The sequence below is a fragment of the Salvia hispanica genome, chromosome 5 (assembly GCF_023119035.1).
Source record: "Salvia hispanica cultivar TCC Black 2014 chromosome 5, UniMelb_Shisp_WGS_1.0, whole genome shotgun sequence".
Lineage (NCBI taxonomy): Eukaryota > Viridiplantae > Streptophyta > Magnoliopsida > Lamiales > Lamiaceae > Salvia > Salvia hispanica.
The window spans coordinates 12,635,245-12,654,209 of NC_062969.1; the positions used below are offsets into that span (position 1 = coordinate 12,635,245).

Below are 18,965 nucleotides of genomic sequence, written 5' to 3' on the forward strand. Positions count from 1 at the left end.
GTTATGAGGATAAATTCTGTGATTTCCTGGGCCTAACAAAGTTTTATAAGCCAGGTATGTAGAGAAATTGCCAGATCCAGGAAGAAGGAGAGGATCACCTGGAGAAGGAAGTTGGCAGAGAAAGTGAGCAGAAAAGATGAGGAGTTTACCAGACGAAGGAGCATTCGAAAAGAGGGCAAAATGGGAAGCACAAGGAAGAGTCTAGAAGCTACATCCCTTATAAATAAGAGCACGCACCCAGCATGAAGGAGGACGTTTTTTTCACCATCAGCTCTTAGCTCAGCCTTTCTCATTCTCTACACACACTTTAGGGGAATCATCTAGGGGTTTACTGTTCAGAAATTTATCGGTCATTGTGTAACACCGTCTCCACGGGAGGCGAAGATACAATCTCTTTACCTATTTTCTGTTTATGTTTCTGGATTTCCCGAGCCTTCGCTGTTCGAAGCTCGGTCGTATTTTACTAAGTTTCTGTTGGATATTGCACTACTTGCTATGGAATCTGTTGCTTTGGTTTCGTTTTACGTTATAGTTGCATTTTCTGTTTACTTTTGATGCTTATTGGTGATTGATCTGAGTTTGGAGTTTAAATTGCGCGGAGATTTGTAGTTGATCGGCCGAATTTGGTTAAATCTGTGAGATCGAAGATGGAATTTGTATTGGTTTGTTGTGGATGGCTTGGATCCGGAGTGGATGAAGGATCCAGTGTTTGGATCTGTTCACGTTTGCATGGTTGTGATGTTTAAATTCCGTTTTCTTGTTTACTTCCTCTAGTAATAGTAGATCTGCTTGAGTTTCGGTAGTTGATCGCATTAATCGGTTCAGTTTAGTTTGCTTTATTCCGATCTTTGCTTTGCTCTGTTTTTCCTTCTGCACTTCGTGATTAAAGTTTAAAGAAGATGATGTCGTTGTTAGTTAAATCTTTAGTTAGTTAATCTGCAGCTTTTCTGTCGTACCATGATGTTTTGGGAAATGGTCCCCACGTTCTGTTTTCCCTCTGTCTAGGTTAGTTTAGGAAGCCGTTTACCAGGTCTAGTAGTCAATTCAAGCACGTCCGGTTATCATTATGCATGTTCTGTTATCCTTGCCTAGGTCTAGCTGTTAGGATAGAGCATTTCATTTCCCAAGTCTAGAAACTAAATCTCAACCCCGAAAATCGCGTGGCAGCAGCCAAAAATAGTTTCCAGGTCTTTTAGCATGTTTACTTACACATCCGTCTCTGTGGATTCGATCCCTGCTTCCCTGTACTAATCTTTTAGCATAGCGTGTTGAGGGTTTTGAAAGGGGCAGGAAGTGATTGTGTGCCCAACGACAGGTAACTCGAGGATTCTCTGAGTTCCTAGACCCAGTGTCTAGTGGATTCTCTGGATCTGGGAAGTTCAAATTTACACAGCAACACACACTCTCAGTCTCTCTCTTTCAAATGGCGCCGTTGCCGGGGATGGATGGCGTAGTTTGTTTACGTGTTTAGAGATTTGGTGTATATAGTTTTAATTGTCTTTTATTTGTTTCTCACGACAGTTTATGAGCAGAGACTCACGGTTTGGAATCTGGAGTAACCCATCTGGGTCAAGAAACACTCAAGTCAGGTGGCAGATCAAGGAATCAACATCCACAGTCACCACCAGATCGGAGTTTACAACAGTAGATCCATTTCCGTTCGAGTCAGAGAGTGAGGAAGAGTGGATTCGTCAGGAAGAAAGGACCCGAAGTCGTCTTCAGAAAACAGAGCACTCCGAAGCAGAGGAAAGGAGGCAGTCGTAGATATGGCAAACCTAGTGGACTCTGATCCGGAGATCGGTTCACTCACCGCGCATCCAGATGGTGAGCTCGCCCATGCCATAGTCTCGAATCAACGATAGAGGTCTATCGATATTAAGACGAACGTGTTAGGCGTCTTACCTACATTTTCGGGAAGGAGGAATGAATGTCCATATGAATTTCTAAACGAGTTTAGTAAGCTGTGCAGAATCCAGAAAATGCCCAATGATGCCACCGAAGAGGACTACTGCTTGCGTGCAGTCCCATTTGCCTTAAAAGGGGAGGCCAACACATGGCTATTGAGGCTTCCACCCGACTCGATCAACCCCTGGAAGGATTTCAAACTGGAGTTCCTGGAATACTTCTTCCCGTCAAACAAAACAAACGCCCTAAAAAAGGAGATTCAGGAATGTAAGCAAGACTACGATGAGTCCTTGAGCCAATATTGGTCTCGGTTTAAAGGACTGCTCGACGCTTGTCCTAATCATAGGATGATGGAGGCTGAGACATTTTACTTGTTCTATGAAGGAGCTAATCCTGAGTCTAAGGACTTAATGAATTTCTCGAGCGGGGGGAATTTTACTAAAAATAAGGCAAGTGAAGCACGTGAAATTTTGGGAAGGCTGATCGACGCAAAGAAGGCGTATGACAACCCACGTGTAATCATGAGGAGAAGTTCAACTAATGCAGTGAAGGAACAAGAAGGAGAAGAGGTTGGAGACAGAATAGACCGACTGGAGAAAGCACTTCTAAGTGCTATTGAAAAGAAAAATTCCCTTGCCTCGCAGGAAAAGGAAAAATCGCCAGGTCAGGAGGAAAATCAACTCCAGCCCTATTATGGTCCACCACCCGATGGAGAATTCCAAACCCAGGTGAATACGGTGGGGAATTGGAATCAGAATAATCAGAATACGAGCTGGAATCAGTGGAAGATCAAAGAGGCCCCATGGAGAGACAACCCCTGTTTCAGGTGGGCTGATGGGAACCAACAGCTTCAACTACAGTACCCAGGTCCAGCAGAAGCCCAGCAGAATTGGCCTAACCGTAGTCAAGAAGGACCACAACACAACTCGAACTGGTCAGGGAAGAATCAGGAAGGGCCAAATAACTGGGGTTACCGCAATCAAGGGGATCAGCCCAATTGGAGCAATAGGAACCAGAGTAACCAAAGGAATTCTTATGTGCCACCACCCCAGAGGAATGCCATGGGGAACAATCAGAATTTCCAGCAGACCTACCAAGGGAATCAAGGGTCAGAGATTCAGTTCAGCAACAATCAGGGAGGTCAAGGAAACTATCGCCCAAATCAGGGGAGTGGACCGAGCCATAATCAAGGGTCAAGTTCCAATCAGCCGAACTATAAGCCTCAGAGGAATCTGGTGCTGGGGTTTTGGTGCCCCTTGCACAGCGGAAGACTTGTACAAAACAAATAAATCAGACACGGATCTATTTGACCGATTATGCGATTAATCAATTCACATGTTAAACAGATAATTGCATGCTAGAACGCAAATAATTCATGCTTAGAACATATAAATCCTAAACATGATTTCTACGGTTTAGGATTACCGATTTTGATTCTCCAAAGAATCAATGATTGCTTGCGCCTTCTACACGATGATCTTCAATACTAGACCACGGATCTTCTGACTGGTTCCCGAACTGTATCTCGATATCAGGGTGGGCTGATCTTATCAAAATACTAGGGCTCGAATAAAAAGAAGACAGAAATTCCTCACGGAGGAGAGCTAAAGAATTTTCGAGCTCCTCTACTAATTAGAGAGGGGGACGAAAATTTCCTCTAATAAATTGTGTGTTTTATGTCTCATTTATTCTCCTATTTATATTAAGTTCATATTGGGCCCAGTCAGGAATCTATGGAAGGTTTTGGATATGGGCTCCTCCAATTAGCTTTTTACTAATTAAACTAAACCCCAATTTAATATAAGCTTTTAGTTGGAATATTACGAGCGACCACTACAGAAGTAATATTGCACTCCCCATCCAAATCCGAAATTACAAGTAATCCGGGTTTCTATTTTGTTTATTATTTATTTCCTGCGCTTAAGATATAAATGTCACTTAATTAATTAATTAATTAATGTCTGCTATGGACTTAATTAATTAACATCTTATTAATTCCAAGAGTGGACTTAGCAAGAAACACTTATTTATTATTCATGGAATAATTAAATTCCAACTGGCCAGTTTTACGAATAATAAAACCTTGTTCGAGCTCCTCTTGAGGACATTATCAAACGAGACTCACCTCGCGCGTAATTCAACATACTAGCAATCCCAGCACCGCTAGACATTAATCACCACTACCCAATATATCAGGATTATTGGGTTGCGAAAAACCCGCACCATTTGATAAGTCAAAGTAGTGCATAATCAATACCTATGCTCAATGCTAACGTATGTAGATTAAGAAATAGTTATTTATCAAGACCTAGTCTTTCAGTAGATAGCATAAAGACACGTCTTGTTGTTAGATGTTAGAGTTTGTATACTAGATCAAATGGTGCGGGTTTTTCGTAACCCAATGATCCTGATATATTGGGTAGTGGTGATCAATATCTAGCGGTGCTAGGATTGCTATTATATTGAATCGTGCGCGAGCTGAGTCTCGTTTGATAATGTCCTCAAGAGGAGCGCGAAACAAGGTTTTATTATTCGGAACCTAGCTAGTTGAAGTTTGATTACTCTATGAATAATAAATAAGCATTTCATGCTAAGTCCACTCTTGGAATTAATAAGAAGTTAATTAATTAAGTCCATAGCAGATATTAATTAATTAATGGACATTTTTATCTTAAGCGCGGGAAATGAAAGTTAAACGGAAACCCGGATTACTTATAATTTCGGATTTGGATGGGGAGAGTTCAATATTACTTACTGTAGTGGCTGCTCGTAATATTCCAATTATGACTTATATTAAATTGTGGGTTCAATTTAATTAGTAAAAAGTAAATTGGATGAGCTCATATCCAAAACCTTCCATAGATCCCTGTCTGGGCCCAAAAGGAACTTAATATAAATAGGAGAATAAAGGAGACAGAAATAACAATTTTAATACTTGAAAAATTCGAAATTTTCGAATCCCTCTAACTGAAGAGGATTTCAAAATTTACTCCTATTCCCAAAATGATTTCTTCTGTCTTCTTTATTTAAGTGCTAGTATTCTGGTGAGATCAGCCCACACTGATATTGGAGTACAGTTCGGGAACTAGAGAGAAGATTTGTGGTCTAGTATTCAAAGCGTCACGTGGAGAAGCAGCTAGCCATCTTCAATTTTTTGGAGAATTAATAAGGTATTTTTCTGCTCCGTAGAAAAGCATGTTTTAGGTTTCAATATTCTTAAAGCATGATTAATTCAAGTTATGAGCATGATACATGTAAGAATTACACGAATAGATTTTGTCTAAATAATCTGCTAAATAGATCTGATTATTATGTGATTTATTGGCGTGATTAATAATTGTTAAATTATGTTAATCCATGCCACACCGCTTCCGCTGCCAGTTCCATTATTAGATCCATTCAGTGCTATACCACACCAACGTCATCTTATTTCAGAAAACCTTAGAAATAATCGGACTGACATTGCAACCTTTCACGATACGTAGCCAAAGCCTATCTAGGTTGTGAAATTCTTCTTTCTCTTTTGCAAAGCATTGCATAGAACCGATTGTAGTTACCTTAAAGTGGACGACGCCCACAACCGGTCTACTAAGCAAAAGACTTAGGCTTTGTTTACTTCTTATGCATTTAAATGTTGGTAAAACATCTTACAAATGCACAAGCAAACACAATGTAATAATATACTTATTCTATTCGTGCGAAACTGCTTGAATAATACTAAATCGGGTTAAAAGTGGATTATAGAGTTTTACGTATACAAGCAAGATTCTATTCGAGCGAAACTTGCTCGAAACATGCTTTTCAGTATACCAAACCTAACATCTGGATGATATGGTAGCTCTCAACAACATATGCAGAACAACATGCAGGCCAACAATGATGTGGTACATAAAATTCAAGATGCACAACAGGAGCAAAAGTCTGCCATGGATATGTTGGCCAAGCAAATGTCTCAATTAGCAACTTCGTTAAACGAGATGAGGGGACACGAGGGAAGGATACCAGCTTCGGTGAAACCACCTGACAGGCAAACATCAGTCAAATTACTCTGAGGTCAGGACGGGGCTATGAGGTCCCCATGATGAAGGATGATGAGAGTGTGCCTCCTATGACAAGCAAGGAGGATGAAAAATTTCCCTCTGACCAAAGGGATACGGAGATAGGGTCCGCGACCGTTTTTCCACCAACTTTTCTTAACATTTCTTAGAGTCCCTATGACCGTTTTTCCATTTTCCCTATGACCTTTTTTCCATTTTAGTCCGTCCGCGAATGAGAGTCTCAGTTCACTTTAACCATAAATGGTAATAGGGTCCCACATTCCACCAACTCATTTCACTCACATTTCATTTAAAACTAATATATACAAGTGAGACCCCTATTCCATTAACTTTTTTCCACCCACTTTTCTTAACATTTCTTAAAACCCATGCCGCCAAGAAATGAGACTCCTAATGGCGGACGGAGGATAAAAGATAAAAATTAAATTTATTAGTAGAATTTTAAATATGTTTGATAAGAAAAAGCTAAAGGCACATTATATATTTTAAAGACATTAGTAATAATAAAAGATAAACAAATAATTCAATCAAAGTGGAAAGGGTACTTTTAAATACAATAGTAGTAGAAAATTAAAAAAACGTTATAGAAAAGGTTACAAGAGATAAATAAATAAATAATCCAAAGAATTCAAAGAGGTATGAAGTATCTGAAACGCTCTTTCGGATGGTCGAACTTGCCGTGTCGCAATGTGAGAGGCGGGCATTCTGCCACTCGGCCACTGCCTTTGGATGTCACTAATTGAATAATATATAATACTCTCTTCGTCCCACAAAAGATATCACACTTGTGGAACAGCACGAGATTTTAGAAGGTTTTGTTTTGTGTGTTAAATGGAGAGAGAAAATATAATTTTTATATTCATGTGAGAGAGAACTTTTTCAAAAAAGGAAACGTGACATCTTTTGTGGGACAAACTAAAAAGGAAAATGTGACATCTTTTGTGGGACGGAGGGAGTAGTATTATTGTTTACGTTTTGGGGGTACAGCTACATGTAACATGTTGATCCGCAAGTGCACTTGTCACTTTTATATTACTGTAAAGGACTTAGGAGAGTATTGATGAAGTTTCAACATAGAAATCGGGTAAAAACATGCGGTGTCAGAATGATTTGAAATTCGCACGGTACATGCGAAACACGATTTGGTCATCTGATATCGTTTAAGGGGCGAAACTGTAATTTATTGTTTTTTTCAGGTTTATTTTTAATTTTCTATTTTTTATTTTATTTCCTTTTGAACTTCTAGGGTTTTTAGCCGCTTATAAATAGCGTTATTTTTATTTTGGGCCGCAGTTGATTTTTGATAATTATAATTTCATTTTCACAGAAACTAGGGTTTCTTGATTACTTCTCCGTTCAGTCTTGTTTCCAGTACTATTTATGGTCTAAATGAAGTGTGACTCTTAATTGGGGACGAACTGAAATGAAAAAGTGTGACTCTTAATCGGGGACGGAAGGAATAATATTTTTCCCCTCAATTAGTTTTATTTTTTGATTTTGGTGCCAAAATGATGATATTTGTATTAGTCATTATTATTATAGACAGAAGGGCAACTATTTGGTGTTCCTTTTGAGACAACCATCAATTAGTTAATGCATCACACTAAAAAAGAGAAACCGTTTACCAACGTATTACAATCCCTATGTGATTACTGTCAAAATTTGTTGACAAATTACAAATGACCTAAACTAGGCATGACAATGTTCTACTATTTATGTCTTATGCCTAAATTGAGCATTTTAATAAAAAATAAATATATTATAATTTAATAAATCGTAAGTATTTAATATCTTGTCCGTCCACTAAAAAAATAATCTAATTGGTGGACGACACACGTTAAATGCAAAATTGGTAGTATAAGAGAGAAAAGGATAAAGTGGGTTAAATAGGAGAGAAAATGAAGAAATGTGGACAAAGTAAGAGAGATAAATAATTGATACTAATATAATAGGAGAAACTTTCCATTATAACAAATTTTGGTGGACAAACCAAAATGTAATTAATTAAGCATGAGACCAATTTTTGTGAACGGAATGAGTATTTATTTGAAAACTATTTAAAATTTGATAAACTTAATTACCTATCTTAATTTTATTTATCAATTTAATAATCAATTTTTATATGATAAAAAGGACAACAAAATCTGAAAAACTAATTATTTGTCCTAATTTGGTGCAATAGACTCTTGATATAAACGCATAATTAATTCAATTTAAACATCCAAAATTGAATTTAAAGAAAAGAAAACAAAATGAATGCATGCAAATGAGAGTGTAGGATATAAAAATATGGACTATCTATCCAATAAATTATGAATTTTTAACTAGTAAAAAATGTTCATTAATTTAATGCATTTTACACCGAGGACTAAGTCGCAACTTATCCGTAAACCTGCTACGTTGAAATATACAGTATCTTAACATCCAAAAAACATCACACAAATTAACATTCAAACGTAGAAGAAAGTAAAACAAACAATGGCTTATGCTGCTGCGACTTCTCTCAAACAAACAATAAAAAGACTCCTATGTTCTTCCAACGTTTCCATTGATTCTTCGAGTCGAGAAATCCTAGATATTGCACACAATCACCTCACATCCTTGCAAGAAACCCTCAAAAAATCAGACGAATTCCTCCGCAGCAACGGATTGAGAGCGTTGGAAGAAAAAATCAGAGACGCCATACACAACTTAGAAGATTCCCTCGAATCACAGTTTGTATCAGATCTCGATGAAGAAGAGGCCCCCATTTCCTTTCCTCTGGAGCTAGACTTGAAGGAAGTATCGCACGAGTTCAACTCCTTTGCGGAAGCAGCGAAGAAGATGAAGGAAGACTACAATCAACATCTCGACAATCCTTCTTGTGATGAAAATGATGATGCATCACAACAGACGATTGATTGTAATGTTGAGATGGTTGGATTATCCGATCACTACAGCGATTTGAAAGATCATGTGATGAGAGTGATAAGGCCAGACGACTTCGGTTTCTTCTCCTTCTTCGGCAAACCAGGCACCGGGCGATCCCTTCTTGCCTGGGGCGTCTATGATGACATACAAGGTTCATTCGACTGCAGCGCCTGGGTGAGGATAGGCTCAACATATGACCTCAAACAACTCCTCTTAAACATCATTTCTCAAATCAATGAAGTGGATGATCACGAATTACTCCTGAGCTCCCAAGGAGAGGAGAAATTGGGGGAATATGTGTACACTATTTTGGAAGGACGAAGGTACATGGTTGCGTTGGACGACGTTCGCGACACGGATATTCTGATCAAGCTGAGAGGATCGTTGCCAGAGCAGAACAACGGAAGCGTGGTGCTGCTGACGACGGGATTAAGTGAAGTAGCGGAATTCGACGAGAGCTTTGTGCTTCTTATGCCGCCGACCATAGATGAAGACTTCATCTGGCCTTTCATACGGTTGTGTTTTTTCGAGGACGGTATTGCGCCACCGGAGTTTGAGGAAATAGGGAGGAAGATTGCTAGAAACTGTGGATGTCTTAAACTGGTGGTGGCCAGAATTATGCTGATTTTGAGGAAAATGAAGAAAGGGGTGGAGAACTGGAGCAGGTTAGCTGAGGCTCAACATGATCGCGTTTATACCATGGATGATGAACTATCTGAGGTACAAATACTATTACACATCTCCCTAAACTATAGTTTTATGTATGCATACATACATATCTCAATTATATTTTGTGGTTAATAACTTATTAGTATTAAGATTATGACGAATTTTGGTTTTCCTGACTTATGTAGCTAGTACTAACATGCAAATTACCGCTGTTCATTTCATAGCCTAGGTTAAAATTCCAACAAACTAAAGCTAACATGTCAGTATAGTTAGAAAAGCAGATTTAGCATCTACAATAATATGCTAATGCTTGAATTATTTGTTGATAATTCTCGAGGGAAAAGGAGAATGTTTTATTTGCTGATGAGTGTTAAATTTGCGATGTTATTAAGTTGTTAATGTCATGTCACATTTGTAACCATTTCTAGTAGATTGTACATATCAGTCAGGTTGCTTGACTCATGGTATAAATATGTAGTTACGTTCAATGAAAATCCAGATCCCAAAAAAGAATTTAAGTTGCTTAACATTTTATTACTAGTAACATTTATATTAGCGTGTGATCTAACCAAATGCTTCTTAATCACGCACCTCTTTATTTTTGCTTATTAATTATTCACAATCATAAAACTTCTAAGTAAGTCGTGAATTAATTTTAGTTTACCATCGCTATCACCAAGCTTTGAATTAGCCCTGTTTTCCCTATAATTCAAAACAACGAAACTTCTTAGTTGTCAACTAAAACCAAGTCACATGAATTAAGAAGAAACGTTACATTAAGCTAAAATGACAATATATTTTAGTTTTATGCCGTGGCTAGTTGGTCATCTTAACAAAACTGATATTTTAATATATAAAGTGTAGTCATCCCCTTATTTCTTCCTACTCATTCACAAGTGAAACGTAGTTAACTTTTGAATTATACTCCCCTCTGTCCACCAATACAAGTCCAAGTTTGACGGGACATGAATTTTAAGAAATATAAAGAAAAATGAATTGAAAAAGTCACAGTTGTATGTGAGTCCTACTTTTATAGTATATTATTTTTATGCAGTTATATAATATGAGAGAGATGAGTTAGTGGAATATGAGGTCCATAACCAAAAGCACACTAAAAAAACTTAAGTATTTTAAGGATACAAAATTGAGACACAATTACTTGTGTTGAAATTTTTAAAAAAATAAGAATTTAGGACGCATAAAAAAGCGTCACTAAATTAGGGACAAATTAACTTAATCTTTTGTTTTTTAGGACACTTCCATTTGTGTTCTCTAATTTTAGTTGAGACACCAACAATAAAGATGTTTTTTGAAGCGTTGATGGTATATTTAGAAACATAAATTAGCATCTTTAATTGCATTAGAAAATATTGTTAACATTTTCTTGTTGTAGTGGTAGTAAAAGTCAAGTGGGGCAATTAATAAGGGACATACCAAAATGGAAATTTGAGACACATAATGGGAGATAGACGAAGTAGTAAAATGTCAGTGAAATAAAGTTAGTAGAATGTGGGGTCTATTACCAAAAGTAGTAAAACAACAAATGGAACATTTATTGGTGGATGTTCAAAAATAGCAAAATGGGACGATTATTGGTAGACACAGGGAGTAATACTCTATTTTTCTTCTAAATATAAGTTTTAGGAGACGTCATAAAGTTGTAAAAAGTATGTCCCATAAAAGATGTCACATTTTTTTGTTTTGGAAACTTTTTTCTCTCACATCAATATATAAAAATATATTTTCTCTATCAACTTAATACACAAAAACATCTCATAAAATCTCGGGTTATCTCAACCTAAGTGTGAATCTATTATGAGACGAGACGAAGGTAGTAGTACTTTCTTGTTCATTTTTTCTATTGTTAATTTTGATTTTATGTATAATAGTATGAATTTTTCCTTGTTCATTTTATTGGGCAGGCATATGAAGTACAAAAATATCTAGGAGAGGACGATCAAGTATGGGCAAAAAATTTGTTTGACGTCTCCATACTTATAGAGAAAACTAAGGAGATTCTTTATCCAGACAGAACATTTCCGAAAATGGGAATTATGACAATTTATGGAATGGCTGGAGTTGGCAAGACTACTCTTGTCAAAAAACTTATTGCAGACCCCTCAATTATGCCTCTCTTCCGTCATTGTGCTTGGGTCAATATGGGCCCAAAATATAAATCCGAAGAAATCCTTGTGGATATTTTAGCTCAATTATATCCTTCAATTGATAGACAAAATTTAAAGGATGATACAACATTAGCTTTGGATTTGTGCACTAAGAAATGCCTCATTGTGCTAGATGATCTATGGAGCCAAGCTCCAGTGCATATCTTGAAAAACTTGCTCCCAAACATCAGGGGTGAACTTGTCGTTACGACTAGGCTAATCAAGGTTGCAAAGTTTGGACCATTGGATAGGTCCAGGAAAATGCGTTTCCTAAATAAAGACGAAAGTTGGGATCTTCTTCGCGACAAGGTGTTTGGTGATGAGATTTGCCCTATTCGACTTGAACCTATGGGAAGGAAGATTGCTGAGAGTTGTGAAGGCCTTCCTCTCCTAATTCTCTCAGTCGCGGATAAGCTATCCGGACTTGAGAAAACCTTAGAGGAATGGAGCATGGTAGCATCTGGAAAAGTACCGGTTATTAGGGATGCAGAAATGAAAATATCAAACTCATTGCTTCCGAGTTATGAAGCTTTACCTCAACACTTGAAAGCATGCTTTCTCTACATGGGGGGTTTTCCCAAAAAGTTTGACATCCCTACCTCTAAGCTCATTAATTTATGGTTTGCTGAGGGATTTCTTGAACCAAATTCATCTCAAACTTTTGAGGATTTTGCTGCAAGATGCTTCAAGGAGCTTGTTGATTCTACTACTGTTATGGTCAAGAAGGGATCTGATTTGGACCATAACAAGACTTGTGATCTTCATCCAGTATTTTGGCATCTATCACGCAGTAGGGCAATTGAGAGCAAATTTTTCCATGTCTTGAAAATTTGTGATATCAATTCAATGGAAGATAGTATGAAGAGCCAACGCAGATTATGTATTCCAAATAGCATTTTATTGGGAATCGTAGATGATTCAATGTCGGCCTTCTCAACTATACGTACTTTGCTATGTACCGGTCCACTTCATCAATATCCAGTTCCATTATGTTTCAAGTCAAGAAATTTGAAGGTTCTAGAAGCTCTTGTAATCCGTTTCTACGAATTTCCGATTGAAGTAGTCACATTGGTTCAACTAAGGTACCTTGCCCTCACTTGTGATGGAAACCTCCCACCTTCCGTATCCATACTTTGGAATCTACAATACTTGAGAGTGAGACAATACTTGAGTATAAAATCCCTGAGCAATTCTTCGTATTTGCCTAATGAAATGTGGAATATGAAGGAGTTGAAACATCTTCATGTTTCAGGTCACAAGCTACCTAATCCAGATTGTGAGGAGTCCCTTTTACCAAACTTGTGTTCACTCTTGGGTGTGAGTGTCCATAGTTGTACAATGAGGGTTCTCAAAAAAATGCCTAATCTTAAAAAGCTTGGAATTCAAGTTGAATTGGCACCAGATGACAATAGTGATTCCTTAAATTACTTAGATCATATACATCATCTTAGTAAATTGGAATCACTTAAATGTGTCGTTGTGAATCCGGATCTCGGGTTAGAAGATGTTGCCCCGCTTATTCCTAGTTCTATGCTTCCATCTAGCCTTAAAAAGTTGAGTTTGAGTGGGCTAGGATATCTTTGGGAGTACATGAAGGTAATCAGCAAACTACCAAATCTTGAAGTGCTCAAACTGAGATGCTATGCTTTTCTAGGACCAATTTGGGAGATAGATTGGCATGATTTCCCCCAACTCAAATTTCTTTCAATGGAAGATGTTGATTTGGTGAGTTGGGATATCAAAATGCCTTGCATCCAGAAATTGGAGTTCTTAATCTTTAAACACTGCTACAATTTGGAAGAACTTCCATCTTATTTGCCTGTTTGTGTTCGAAAGATTGAAGTAGTTGAAAGCCACCCTTTATCTGAGGTTTGGGCAAAGAAAATGAAAGAGAAGAATTGGAGGATAGAGGTACAAACTCTTGAACATGATATCCGGTCATCATGGAATGATTCAAGGTTTAATCAAATTGATGACTCTCTCCATATAAATTGAAGGTTAGTATTTAAATTTTGATTAATCTCGTTTTTCATAACATGATCAGGTTTATATGTTGACACAAGTTATTAAAAAATTTTCCTTTTAAGAGCATGTTTTAATTTTATAGGATTAGAATTTTTTTTATCAAGAGCATCTACGTGGGTAGGGGTGGGAATACGGGTATCCGTGGATATCCGATCCGAAAAAACCGGGTATCCAAACCCGAAAATTATTAAAATGTCTATCCAAAACCCGCCCCGATATATTTTCGGGTACTCCAATACCCGCCCCAGGTATCCATATCCGACTTATCGGGTATCCAAATACCCGACACTTTACATGTATTAATAATTAATAAAAAAAATAAATTTTATATATTAATAAAAATATAGGAATATCTAAATTGACTAATATCTTTAATGTTTCATTTATTTTGTAGTATAAAACTAAAAAAAATGGATCACTTTTATTTTAAAGTATAAGATTATATTTAATGCAAAATGGCTAAACCTAATTTAAAATATGCTTTAAATAATAAATTTGATATTCGGGTTATCCAATACCCGATTTATTTTATATTTCAATACCCAATCCCATAAAATTGGATATTGGGTATCCAAATCCGGCGGATATCGGATCGGGTATGGGTAAATCCAATACCCGATATCCGTATTCCCACCCCTATACGTGGGTAGCGAAAACGCTATACTTTGCGATTGCATTCTCTTTTATTTGGAAAAATAGTGACAACTAGCTGTAATTTTCACTCATATACTACTATGTTTTCTAGTAATGATATTTTTTAGAGACATGAAAAATAATTCATCCAACCCTCTCCCCACTCCAAATATTCATGATAGTATATATATAGAGAGTGTTTATATTTATTCAGAATTTGATGGGACAGCAATATTTTCCCCTTTCTCATGAGAAGGTGGGAATCACTAAAAATAATATCCCATTTTTTCCTCGTGATTCTTATGATATATTTGCAGCACATAATTAAATGGTTAGGAAACATGAAATAATGAAACATAGAACAGAAAAGAGGATCTTGATTGTTGTGAGTTGTTTTTAGATCCAAAATGACAGATACTCTTACAACAAATCGCTAGATCAGATTATAAAATTAACAGCGAACATATTTTATCCTACGTCCTTAAACAAACAACTTTAATTAATGACGGATTAAGGATGGAATATAATAGTATGATTTTTGTCATATTAAAATACTTTTTCCTACTGATTTAAAAATATTTAATATTTTGTAGTTAATCCATAATTGAAATAAGATATTTTTCCAATTATTTAAAATTATTCCCTAAACTTACGAATTTTAGTCTGAATATTTTCATTAAAATTGGTCCAATATATTACAGACTTTACACTGCCTCTGTTATTTTTAGCCAGAGTTAAAATATTTTATATCTATGGATAAATGATTAAATATCAATTCTCCGCCGTTAGTCCGTAGTTAAAATACTTCTGAAGCATGGATATCAATCCGTAGTTAAAACATCTGTTGCTTCAATTGGGAACTCATACAAACGGATAGGAAGAGCGTTGAGTACCCTTAGCAGCTTTGTAGCTAAACATATTGGAACATGCTATTGATGTTGTGGACCAACGCATAACAGAGAACGAGTAGTTGAAAGGGCATGAATTGAGTCTTGGATTTCTCTTAAGCCCAATAGCATACTATTGCGAATGCACAATCTGCGCGGATTTTTCATGCCATCTGAATCAATATCAGCAGTGCATGGAACACCTTGCTCTTCGCAGCTTCACTGTTGCATAGCATAGATTCCAAAACACAGAATGGAGGCGGAAAGTCTTGATCCGAAATTAGAGCCCTCCTTACAAGCCATAACAAGGCTTCTGTCTACAAGCTCTGATAAACATTGTGCGGCAAAATCTCGCATCTCTCCAGGGGTGCATCTGGTTCTAGAGACTCCTCAGCGATACAAAGGTTGAAACATGCTGCATTTTGTGAATCTTGCCAAGTTCTGCCACCTCTGCTAGCCTAGTTGTCACCAAGGTTCTACCCTTTATGTATTGAAACATCTTTAGAAAGAGAAGCCAGGGCTCTTTGTACCATACATCTTCCAAAACGATGAGGCATTGCTTAGGAGATAACCGTCTGCACAAATCTTGAGTTAATTTCTCGTCTGCTTTAATATCCATTTTACTAAACTCGGGATATATTTATGCAAGATTATCGACCAATATATCTTCTGACTGATATTTTGGGCCTAAAGTAATCCACACACAATGGTCGAAGCGATGCAATGGAGATTGCTCTTCAATAACTCTTTGATGAGGTGAGTCTTGCCAATACCAGCCATTCCGAAGAACGTCATAATTTCCATTTTGGGAATCAGTCATCTGAGACTTCAATTTTTGAGTCAGTAACGGTAATGTGGTCATTTGCAACAATCCAAGGACGAAGTGTTCGTCGTCCAAATTGCATAAGTCTTCTTTGAATTTAGAAATCTGGCAAAAATAAGAATACATCGAGAAGAATACATGTTTCCATGTAGGTAATATAACAAATTATAGTAGGATTATACCTCCAATAACTCATCATCAACCATGAACAGGGAGTTTTGTGAATCTGCAGCAAGCTTATTCCACACCTCCGGGCGGCGTCTTCTCAACTTTCAGTAAGAACAGTACAACCTTGGCAAGCACGAGGCGAAGGCATCGACAATTCTCAGCAATCTTCATTCCAGCTTCCTCAAGTTGCGGAAAGTCATCAGGGTTCGAGCCAAGCAATATTGATGTGCGAATGACTATCCAACAGTAGTCCACACGCAACAACGAGGCCATTTCATAAATAAACACTCCCAAACCTCCACACTGCATATATCATCAAGCACAATCATATATCTACGGCCCATCAAGGATGTGTGCAGACATTCTGCTATCTCGTCTTCGCCTTCTGCAACAAGTAATTCGTATACATCAGGATGTACTTGAGCAACAATGCTCAAGAGGATGTCCTTGTTTCCATTATACGGGCCAACGCTCGCCCACCCACCGCACTCAAAAGCCTCAGCACACAAATCATCGGAAACATTCCTGTCAGCAACCGTCCTTCCTGTCCCGCCGCCTGCCCCAACAAGCGAGAAAACGCCAAAATCATCCGGCCTCATGCGGGAAAGCACCTCTGTTTTGATCTTTGCAAATTCATCACACAATCCAACCATCTTAGAGCTAAAATCAGTAGTTGAAGCAGCAGCAGTAGACAATGAAGAGGTGTTGTCTACTTCTTTAACATATTCCAATTCCAGCTTCTTCAGCGTGGTGATAAACGATTCCACCTCCTCTATTTCAAGAAAGAGATTTCGGTGATCAATTAATTCCAAAGTATCATCAAGTTATGTGCTTCATCTCGGATTAGCTCCTCCAACCTCATGCTGCCACCGCGGTCGTTGTAATGAATTCACCGTTTAATGTAGATGTCGGGAGTGGAAGCTCAGTTTGGTTAAGGAGGGAGTGTAGCTTTTGCTTAAGAGAAAGGACTGCAGCATAAGCCATCTCTCAACTCAAACGATGTGTGGTGTGGTGATAGCGGTTGCAGTCGTCTGTGATGTGGAGATGAAATCAAAGGCTAACGCAATATTTATGGTTGTAAATTTTTAATGAAACTTGCAGGATCATGCAAAATATTTCTTGCTAATGTTGTCTTTCTACATTAGTACTATTTTTTATTCCATATTTAGTTTTATTTAAAATTATTATTGATATTATTTTCATTTTATAAATTGCCTAAAAAATCATGAGTCAATTTAGTCTTTACTCAATTATTTAAAGTGTTATTGAAGGAAATGAGTTTTTAAGGGTAGCTTTTATATGATGTACTATGAGAAATTGCTACAAGTTTTAAATGATACAAGTTTTAAAGCGTAATTGCTAAACTATGAGAAATATAGAAAGTAAAAATAACTGAAGTATTGTTAGTGAAAAAAAATATCTTAAAATAAAAGTGTTTAATTTTAAGGGGCGAACAAAATGAAAATAGTTGTTATTTTGAAAGGATGTGGAGTAGCAATAACACTTCTCGTCAAACTGAAATGAAAATCAGATAATAACCACATTAAACGAAAACAAATTGACTTACGTTTAATTTCCTAATAATATATACCCCTCATCCTATAAAATTATGAAATTAGGCTCTTTTTTTTCATGTCTATCCTATAAAATTAATCCACTTCTATTTTTAGCAAATTTTTCTTTCCGATGAGATAATATCCATTTTATACTAAATACACTTTAATCATTTTTTGTAGTCTTTTCTATTTTACTAATTTTTCATTAATACTCACAATTGCACTGTGAGTTTGCAAGTAGATTGGCCGATCCACCCATCAATATAAACATTATACATGCTTACCAGAAGTTCAGTATGCCTATTCCAGGCCCAAGCCCGATTTAGACAAGACTCCATTTATATTTTTCAAATTCCCCTCCAAATTATTTTTCTCAAACACTCCTATAATTTTAATTGGACAAATATAAATATGCATATTTGTTTAATAAATCTTAATATAGCATTAAATGTACTTTTAAAATCATTCAGCAATTATATATAAATTATAATTAAATTGAATACAGAATAGGCTAAATCCAAATTTACAGTAATTAATTAATATAAAATTTAAAATAAAAGAAATATTAAAAATAGATGAAAAGTTCCATTTTACAATATTGGGCTAGCCTAACTCCAACTAATCAGTTTAGTTTGTTTTAATTGGACCAAACAACCAATAACTATTTCAAACTCTAGTCTCTAGATCTCAATTAGTTCAATCGGCAAAATCACATATACTAGTAATAACTAAATTATGTCAACTATTTCAAACTTTATCGGGAAAATCAGATGCAATAATTATATTAAGGAGAACGCATAGATATATCATATATCATATATTTGAGAGAAGAGAGAAGAAAAATGACCTGCAATTTGGTTCTTCACCCTCGTTGTTCCCTCCACCTTCATCAACAGCTGTTTCAGGTTATCCAGCAATGCATCAAGTCAACTCCCATATATTCTTCTCTCTCTACATGTTCAATTATATGACCATGTTTTGCTATACAAATATTTTAAAAACACAATCCTAAACTTAACACACTAATAAGTTAAATACCTTAGCTTGGTCCAAGACCAATAAAACAATAACCGTAGGATAGGAATCAATTATGATTGGCCCCATATATTTCAAAATTTGAATAACAAATCACGGAATTTCAATTTTTTAATTCTCCCTCTCATCCT

General features: G+C 36.6%; 1 protein-coding gene and 1 long non-coding RNA gene across 3 annotated transcripts; one reads left to right on the top strand and one right to left on the bottom strand.

The window, feature by feature from the left end:
- The first annotated feature begins 8,422 nt into the window (after nt 1–8,422).
- On the top strand, nt 8,423–16,405 carry LOC125187435 (disease resistance protein RPP13-like). Of its 2 annotated transcripts, XM_048084030.1 has the most exons (3): nt 8,423–9,593; nt 11,465–13,704; nt 16,288–16,405. In XM_048084030.1, the coding sequence occupies exons 1-2, from the start codon at nt 8,442–8,444 to the stop codon at nt 13,700–13,702; spliced, it is 3,390 nt and encodes a 1,129-aa protein (XP_047939987.1). In that variant the 5' UTR covers nt 8,423–8,441; the 3' UTR covers nt 13,703–13,704; nt 16,288–16,405. The 2 variants fall into 2 exon arrangements, with proteins under 2 accessions (XP_047939987.1, XP_047939986.1); XM_048084029.1 differs by lacking the exon at nt 16,288–16,405 and having other exon boundaries at nt 11,465–13,793.
- On the bottom strand, nt 15,195–18,757 carry LOC125187436. Its single transcript, XR_007170612.1, has 2 exons — nt 18,647–18,757; nt 15,195–17,274 (listed from the first exon to the last, which is right to left on the bottom strand). It is a non-coding gene; the product is annotated as an uncharacterized LOC125187436 (long non-coding RNA).
- Between the last annotated feature and the right edge of the window lie 208 nt (nt 18,758–18,965).